The sequence below is a fragment of the Mytilus trossulus genome, chromosome 7 (assembly GCF_036588685.1).
Source record: "Mytilus trossulus isolate FHL-02 chromosome 7, PNRI_Mtr1.1.1.hap1, whole genome shotgun sequence".
Lineage (NCBI taxonomy): Eukaryota > Metazoa > Mollusca > Bivalvia > Mytilida > Mytilidae > Mytilus > Mytilus trossulus.
In genome coordinates this window covers 30575322-30584804 of record NC_086379.1, presented here as the reverse complement: position 1 = coordinate 30584804, position 9483 = coordinate 30575322, and the positions used below count along the sequence as shown (strand labels likewise).

The window sequence follows — 9483 nt, the reverse complement described above, 5'->3', positions numbered from 1 at the left end:
ATCATCATGCCTCTGTGTCCTATGGGTACAGTGCATAATCGCATTTGTCATCCATTCATATGATTATTCAGATTGAGTTATTTTGGGTGAAAAACGAGAAAAAATACGTCCGGATATGTTTCCGTCATTGGGCGAAATTTTAAGTCAAATTAGACTTCCGGTTTGCGTTTTTCTGTATACTTTGAACGAATACAGTGTATTTTCTGTCTTATATCCTTCATTGGACGAAATTAAAGTCAGATAAGACTTCCGGTTTGCGTTTTTCTTTTTACTTTGAAACAAATACATATACTACGAATAAAGTGTATTTTCTGTCTGACATCATTTTCAAGTTTACTATCCACGGCAGTCACAGCTAGGGTTTATTTAATAGAGAGGGTCTGAATAATATATCAATGACCGCTGTGGATCAATTATTAAACTGAGAATTGACTGTAAAAAGAAAATACACTTTCAGGACGTCTGGAACGGGTGTTTTTAAGATCGAAATTTCAGGATTGACCATTTCGGGATCCGGGATTTCTTTTTTTCAAATTTCGGGATGTCGAGATATTTAATTTGTATAATAAATTCAGAACCTCGGGATTTCATGTTTTTAAGCCCGGGATATTGGGATCAGGGCCCCTCCGCAGTGGCGGATCCAGAAGGGACCAGTTGACTGCCTAAGAGGGGGCCCGCACCGGTCATGCTTCAGTGATTCCCTATATAAGCAATTATTTTCCAGAAAAGGGGAGGGGGGCGGGCCCCCTAAATCCGCCTCTGCCCCGACCCGGCCTTTAATGAATGTTCATAATATACAGATAAGCGCTAAAATTATTTATGTGTCATTGAAATTAGTAGAGAACAAACAAAAAACAAAGGATTTTTTTGTGAAAAAATTTGTAAGGGTTCCGCGGAACCCAGTGTCTCGCCTACTTTTGCTGTAAATCGCAGGCTCAACAAAATTTGAGGAAAAAAATCAATAAAAATATTCCTCTTGAAACTAGTAAGAAGCTTCTGTCCATGTTTGGTAAAAATCTAGGATAGTTAATGAATCTAATAAATGTTTTGAAAACTTTAACTGCAGACTGTATGTACATTGTAATGTTAACTGGAAGAAAAACTAAGTCCATTTAAAAGTAAAATACGGAAAAAATGGATTTTTTTACAAAATTTACTTCTGGATACTATCTTATGATCATAAATAAGCTTCTGTCCAAGTTTGGTACAAACCCAGGATAGTTAAAGAAAGTTATTAAAATTTAAAAAAAATTAACCACAGAGTGAATGTAATGTTTCCCCGCAGAAAAACTAAGTCCATTTAAAAATAATATACGGAAAAAATGGATTTATTTTTTTACAAAATTTACTTCTGGATACTATCTTATGATCATAAATAAGCTTCTGTCTAAGTTTGGTACAAACCCAGGATAGTTTAAGAAAGTTATTAAAATTTTAAAAACTTAAACCACAGACTGAATATAATGTTTCTCCGCAGAAAAAAACTAAGTCCATTTATAAGAAAATATGGAAAAAATGGAATTTTATTTTCACAAAATTTACTTCTGGATACTATCTTATAATCATAAACAAGCTTCTGTCCAAGTTTGGTAGAAATCCAGTACAGTTTAAGAAAGTTATTAAAATTTCAAAAACTTTAACCACAGAGTGAATATTTGTGGACGCCGCCGACGACGACGCCGACGACGACGGAAAGTAGGATCGCTTAGTCTCGCTTTTTCGACTAAAGTCGAAGGCTCGACAAAAGGAGGAGCCGGGCTAGAAAAACAATTATCCTGTCCCAAATTACCTATGACTTTTGATACTTTTTCTGAATTCTCAAGTCGCTAAATGTTTTACAAAAAAAAAAATGTGGTATGAATGCCAATGAGACAGCTCTCCATAAGAGACCAAAATGACACCGAAATTAACATTTAAAGGTCACCTTACGGCCTTCGATAATAAGCAAAAGCCGATACTGCATAGTCTGATATAAAAGGCCCCGAAATGACAATGTAAAACAATTCAAATGAGAAAACTAACAGCCTTATTTATGTTAAAAAAATGAACGAAAAACAAATATCACTGAACCACTGAATTACAGGCTCCTGACTGGAATGTTCATAATACATGTACACTAAATGTAATATGAGAATAATGAAATTAATAGAAAACAAAAAATGGGAATTTTGGAAATAAAGGAGGAGGGTTAAAAATTCTCAAGTCATTAACTCTTTTACAAAATTCTTCCTACAACACTTTACATCCTTTCAAATACGCTCTGAATGCCCGCGATTTCGCGGGTGTGTTCTAGTACAATTACAAGCCTGGTATTTTTATGAGTCTTCTATTTATAGGTCAAAATACTTTTTCAATCTTCAATAATAAGACTTAATTTCGTGATATTGCGACAAAACATTTTCATTCATGTTAATTTATAAAATTTTCATATACAACATCTCATAGTAAAGTTAGATACATTTGAGAAATGCACTTCTTATATTATCAAGTTCAGGTACACCATATGTTTGTCTTATTTTACTTGAATAACAACAATTCCAACACCATGAATCTGTGTAGCTGGATTCGGGTTTTCATTACCGAACTTGTTTGGTAATATCATAACTCCTGACTTGTTAAACTATCTATCCTTACTAGTTGTTTTTGGGCGTTCCCGATGAAAGCACATCCCGAAAAACTATTCAAATCTACGAAATCTTATTTTTATTTCTAATAATTCAGTTTAAATTAAAGTAATCCTAAGAGTATTTTGTATTTCTATTCATGATATAACGCAGTCAATTCTATTGATTATAGAAGAGAAGAAAAATAAATCTTATATACCTTAGACATGTTAGATACATGAACAGATTTTCAGGTTTAATGTTTTATATTATTTCCTCGTATGAACTTGAATAAATTTAGTGTGTAAGCTAATACATCAAAACTGTTAATAAACGCCTCTGGTTTTTACAAGGAAGATATAACCGAAACGATAAACGACTTTAAACAGTTTAAAAGTGTTTTATTCTTAAGATGCAATATACATAGGTCTGGCTTACCAGCTACACTTGACTATAGGAACAGTGGTTGTAAGTGTTGCCTTTTTTATTGCATGATTTTGTTTCAACTTTCATTTTACATCATCAACATAATTTATCAATACATTGTATTTGATAGATTTATTAAATAATATTATGTGAAAATTATTTATTGTTTTGGCAGGTCAATGTCAAAATATATAATTAAGTTACAGTTTATCCAAAGAAAACGATCAGCAGTGGCGTAGCTAGATCAATTTTACGTGTACGCCCGTACCTCGGTAAGGGGCCTAAATGCCAAAGCGGTTCCAGTGTTTTGCTCTGAGCGTCACTGATGGGTCTTATGTAGACAAACCGCACGTCTGACGTATTAAATTGCAATCCTGGTACCTTTGATAACTATTTAATATATGATAAACGGAAGTTTTCATGTAAAATGTTCAAAAATTAATGTACAAGATTTACACATGATGTGCCTATATGATTCTTTTTATGAATATTTTTATTTGTTTTGAGATGTCAGGTTTGTTTGTTAATTTATAACATTACCGATGAACTTTTTTTTAGCAATGACGTTGTCAGTTTATTTTCGATTTATGAGTTTGACTGTCCCTTTGGTATCTTTTGTACCTATTTTGTAGACGAAACACGTGTCTTTCCACATCTTTACTTTCTTGGGTATCAACCCTTAAGGTTTTTTGAACCTGCTATCTCCTTTAATTCATGCTTGACGAAATACTACATCGAAACTTTTTTTGTTAATTGTGCAGGCAATCCGCTATGAAATTATTAATCGTGGCAATTTAACAAATGTTTTTTGAAAATTAGCTTCAAGCAGAGAAATTAAATAATTACTGGCGTTCCAAAAAGCGAAAGCAAGTTTATTTACCGCTCGAAGACGACCGCCAGTATGCAGGAAAGACCTTGTGTAGAGAACTTATGTCTTTGCTGTCATGGTAGGGAATATTTTAAATTTGGTTTTTCAATCTCATTATGTTGAGCAGTAAGCAATTTAACATCTAATGTGCAGCAACTGTCGTTTAAGCCGAAAATTCGAAGTTTCGCTCATTAACTCATTGTACAAGGAACAGTTTCTTTAAAGTTGTTTTGGATTCAATGAAGGGGAATGATCTGTTATACCAAATTCTTCATAAACATGTGAATTATATCAATTGCATGCAGGGACACAGGTTGAGATCCGCTAATGGTCCTCTTTTGAACCTGTAGCACTGTGACAAAAGTGTCATTAAATTGGTTAAAACAGGTATATACAAATCATATTGTTTATAACTAATCATCAGTTAAATTAAATGTTATTTTCTTTTAAGGAGAGCAAATGAAAATGGATGCCATAAAATCCATATTTAGAGCTGCCTTTGTGCTTCCTTTAACTGCAGGAAACGTTGTAGCAGGGAGATCAAATGGAAAGCTCATGCATGACGGAAGGATTTCCGGTTTGACCATTTTATCAAGTTCTGTTATAATTGTAGCAGAGATTATGCTCACAGCCGTCGGTATTCAACAAAATAACGAAAGGGCTTTAGATGTAGCACGCCCATTTCTTATCGTTTTAAATTTCTGTGGCATTGTGTCATGCCTTGCAGTAGGATGTAGAGAGAAACAAAGAAGTCGACAAAATATCAACAGCAGTGTAGCAAATGCTACAAAATCTCTTCGACTGAAGTTTTTATGTTTATTTTGCTTCGGGTGTGTCATTTATCGAATTATAAAATTAGCGGTACATGTCAAATGTAAAGTATATTTACGTCCAAATGATAGTGTCGGACAGGCAGTTTTATTTGATTTCGCATCAGTGATGTTTCATACGGTACAATTATTTTTTATATATCTTTTTTCAAAGCAAGAGTTCAGGCGTTCACTATTCACATTTTATGGGCTTATCATGCTTGTAGTAGCTAACTTCTCCAATTGGATTTATCATTCTGCGCATGGTTACGACTTTTTATCTAACAACTCTAGCTCTCATAGCCATTCCAATATTTCTCGGTGCCATCATAGAAAGTCAGAGACATCACTTGAAGATTACCCTGATTTAGCAAATCCGTTCTTAGATCCAATGCGTTTAGAATACTCTCTCTTATCGTTAATTTTCATTTCTGAAATGTGGCCACAAATGCGATCACATGTATTCAGAAATCTTGACGACGATGATAATGACGAGCTGTATGTCAATACTGAGTTAACACCTTTATTACAAAGTGGAGATCAACAACAGGTCACGACAATGTCAAGGACTTTAGTTTCCAGTGCCAGGACAAAGTACAGTACAATAGCTTTAGGAGCATTGTTTATATCTCCTCGATTGGTATTAGAATTTATGGAAACAGTTGCTCTTATCAAGTTGGATTTTGTGCTTTTGTCAATTTTGGTGAACATTGCAGAACACGCACTATTAATCATTGTTGTAGTCCGATGTTTTCATATTATGTCAAATCAGTGTAAGCCCAGAAGTTCGGATGATTCCTGTTCTGTAGGAGATATTATGTTGATATTAAGTTTTCTTGCAACCGTTGGGTATTACGCGATGCATTTGATGGCTCATATTTTCGCATTGGTTACGAGTTATCGAATTATTTTGACTATCAAAGGTTTAATACGCATAGTGGCATACTACTTTCAAACTGTATACATTTTGCAAATGAAAAAATATAGAATAATATCTGTCAATGGAAAAACATCTATTCGTTTTATGTGCCTGTTTTTAAGTCTTGTGCATCTAGGTTTCTGGTTTTCAGATACATTTTTCGTTGCACAGTTCCTATACAAAAACAGTCTTTACAATACAGTTTTGTATGCGAATATTCAAAAAGTACGACAATTCTGGTTTCCTTTTGTAATATTTTTCAAATTTGAATGTTTTATTTCATTGTATGGTCTTTATAAATCTGGGTAAATGTTAATAGTGACTAAAGGAATCTCGTCACACGAAATGTTTTATCTTTATTTCCATTTTTCAACTTAAATGATTGGAAGCGATTCTACAGACAGTTCATTATCGTGCAAACAGTATGGACATTCCATGTGAAAAGGCAAAAGATATAACACGTTACATTTTTGTGTTCGTTCATTGCAATAGATATGAATTATTAGGTTGCATTTCTGTAAATGTAGACAGTGCAATTCCTAAAACGAACTCCATTTGAGACTCAAACTGTGTCATGCACTTCTACTAAGAAGTTTCGTAAACAATTATATTCTAGAATGGAAGGTTAATATGCACTTCTTTATTATTCAAAGGTGAAAACATATGGCTGTGTGGCATACTTCTAACAACTATATGCCCCGAACTTTTAAGATTTAAAACTTATAATAAAATTCTGTACTACTCCTCCCTACACTTTATGTCCTACTCATAATTTAATTCCACCGCCTTTCACGTACATTTATACTGATAACATTCCCCAAGTTATGTCTCTTTGAGATGAAACGTAGAGATCATATCTGGGAACCAGTACGTAAAAAGATACAAAATTCCTTTGAATATTATATATCTCCCCAAAAGAGGCATGGTTTATGAAACAGCTGTATTTACAAATTGCAACCTATCAATATTATAACATGTATTAAATGTCATGTATTTGTCAACTGAATTACTAAGAATTTTGTCGTTTTATTCTTGCGATATTATATCACTGTTGAATACTTCCCGTTCAATTGTTATACAATTGTCAAAAGAAAAATGAAACACAATATTGCAATTAAATAAACGCATCATAGATACCAGGATTGAAATTTATATTTGATGTTTGTGCCAGACACGCGTTTTGTCTACAAAAGACTCATCAGTGACGCAGGAATAAATGCTTATTAAAAAAGAAAAAAAAAACGATGTTGTAGAGCATTGAGGACCAAAAATTTTTAAACATTTTTGCCAAAAACAGCTAAGGTAATGTATTTCTGAGGTAGAAAAACCCAAATTTCGGTCCTATGTCTATGATGAGTTTATTTACTAACTGTTTAGAATCAACTGTACCGCACATTTGGCCTATCAAGGCGGAAATTGTTATGCTTGATATATAAATTGAAACCATAACGCTTTTTGTTATTCTATGTAAAAGGAAGCTTATTTTTTAAATGATGTTTCTATATAAGGAAACAGTTATCTGAAACATCCTTTGTTTATGTTTTTAAATAAATGCACTTATTGTGAACTCATAATCATCCTGAAAATGAGATCTTATCAAAAATTATCTATTCCTGATTTTATTCACGAATCTTGGTATACTTTGTAATTTTTTTACTTATTTATTTATTTATTTATTTTAAAGACATAAAGTATGGTTTTGGACCAAGTAGGCCCAAGAATTGATAGCATTTTCTTAAATATGAAGAATTATGTATTAAAATTTGAAACAACACTTTATGAATTTCATGCGTCCGAATAGCTATTCTTGTTTTAATATCCTCAGGAACGCTCTATGTCGAATATTTGGAAACAAAGGATGTTAAAAATTAAAGGACAAATAAAGGCTACAGTAGTATACCTCTGTTCAAAATTCATTAATCAATAGAGAACAAAAAATCCGGGTTATAAACTAAAACTGAGAGAAACGCATCAAATATAAGAGAACTACAACACAACAGAGACACAACACCGAAATGTAACACACACATACACGAAAATATAACGATGGCCATTTTCCTGACTTGGTTCAGGGTATTTTATGAAAAAAATCTGGGTTGAACCTGGTTTTGTGGCAAGCCAAACCTCCCGTTTCAATGGCAGTGTTAATAATAACTTTAAAATGACAACATTACACGACAGGGTTACAATAAATAAACAGATAAATGGGAGAAAATGTAGGACAGAGAAACAAACGAATAAAAGCCACCAAAAAGTTACAGGTTAAAACATATTTTCATACGCCAAACGGGTGCTACGTCCACACAAAACTATGTTCAGATGTAAAAACATTGAAAGCCCTAACAACTACAAGGTTGAAGATCGCTGAGGAACAAAAATTTTAAAAAGTTGTGAGGCCAGGGTTATCCGCCTTGGACAAAAAACATCATTATTATCAAGAATAACACATAGTTCTGCAAACAATAAATTTTATGAAATGACCAAATAATAGACATACATGAAATAACTGAAGTGGTGACTAGCTTAAGAATTAAAACGAAAACATTACAAAATCACAACCTTGTTAGCCATTGTCAATGCAACGCCCAAAGTGACGTAACATTTAAATTTCTAAAACGTGTTCCGAAAATTAAGAAAGAATTCGGATGAAATTCAAGATTAGATTTGTATGATTTATCTAACTTATATTAATAACAGTGAAAATTATAATACTGATTAATATTAAATTGTAGTAGTAATTAGATGATTAATTGTATTATCTAGCTATGCGGGTGTTTCTTCTGATCAAACTGCTGGTGTTTCTTCTGATAAAAAATACTCCAAGGAAAATTCAAATTAGAAAGTTCCTTCTTAAATGGCACAATGAAAAGCTACATCATACCAAACTACTGGAAACGAACTCATATCACTATGTGGTATGGGCTTTGCTCATTGATGAAGGCCGTACGGTGACCTTTAGTTGTTAATTTCTGTGTCGTGTTGGTCTATTGTGGAGAGTTGTCTCATTGGCAATCTTATCACTTTTTCTTTTTGATATTATATTCCTGCTGACTTAGTATATGCTTTTCCTCATGTAGAAAATGGTAGATTTAAACCTGGTCTCATAGCTAGCCAAACCTCTCACTTGTATGTCAGATGTATGACATTCCTTTGTATTGACAGCAATGTGTGAACAAAACTAACAGACAAAATATAAGGGTGCAGCAGTCCACATTGTTAAAATCTTATTCTCCATAAAACAAACAAATGTCAACAAAGAAAAACAAAAAGGTACATTATATAGACAGAGCAGTTCATCAACCTTCTACTCATCATTAGTTTTTTTGTCATAGATTTAGTACTGAGATGACCGCTCATGTCAAATTAGAGGTATAGGTCTATAAAAAAAAAGGCGGATGCAGCCGTGACTGCGGTTTCTTTATAATTTGTAGTTTTTGAGGAAACAGTATACTAATGCAACCTAATCAGAGATGATTTGATTGTTAATGGAAAGAACATTATTAATGTGAATGTATATGATCTGACTTCTTTGATACTATGAAAAACTCTGACTCATATGAAAAAAGGAAATAGTCGGCAAGAAAGGGCGCACAGTTCGTTCCAATAAGATTGCCGATAATTTGTTTAAAAAAACTCAAAAATCAGCAACTATTTATGATGTCAATAAGGAACTGACCGTTCAAAACTTCAGCATAATGATCAATTGTTACTCTTTATAGTATGTTTTACCATTTTGATTACTATCTTCTAAATTTTGTGTATGCCACAGTATTAACAACTATATAAGTCACCGTAAGGCCATGAACGAAGAGCAAAGCTCATACCGCTTGTCAGCTTGAAAGGTCCCGTAATGACAAA

At 33.0% G+C, this 9483-nt stretch overlaps 1 protein-coding gene across 1 annotated transcript; it reads left to right on the top strand.

The window, feature by feature from the left end:
• Positions 1–2920: 2920 nt before the first annotated feature.
• Positions 2921–7286, top strand: LOC134724915 (uncharacterized). Its single transcript, XM_063588272.1, has 2 exons — positions 2921–3071; positions 4349–7286. Exon 2 carries the CDS (start codon positions 4357–4359, stop codon positions 5932–5934), a length of 1578 nt encoding a protein of 525 aa, XP_063444342.1. The 5' UTR covers positions 2921–3071; positions 4349–4356; the 3' UTR covers positions 5935–7286.
• The last annotated feature ends 2197 nt before the right edge of the window (positions 7287–9483 follow it).

Bases quoted from the DNA above. Each gene is read 5' to 3' on its own strand.
- LOC134724915 (XM_063588272.1), top strand. From the start codon at position 4,357: ATGAAAATGGATGCCATAAAATCCATATTTAGAGCTGCCTTTGTGCTT.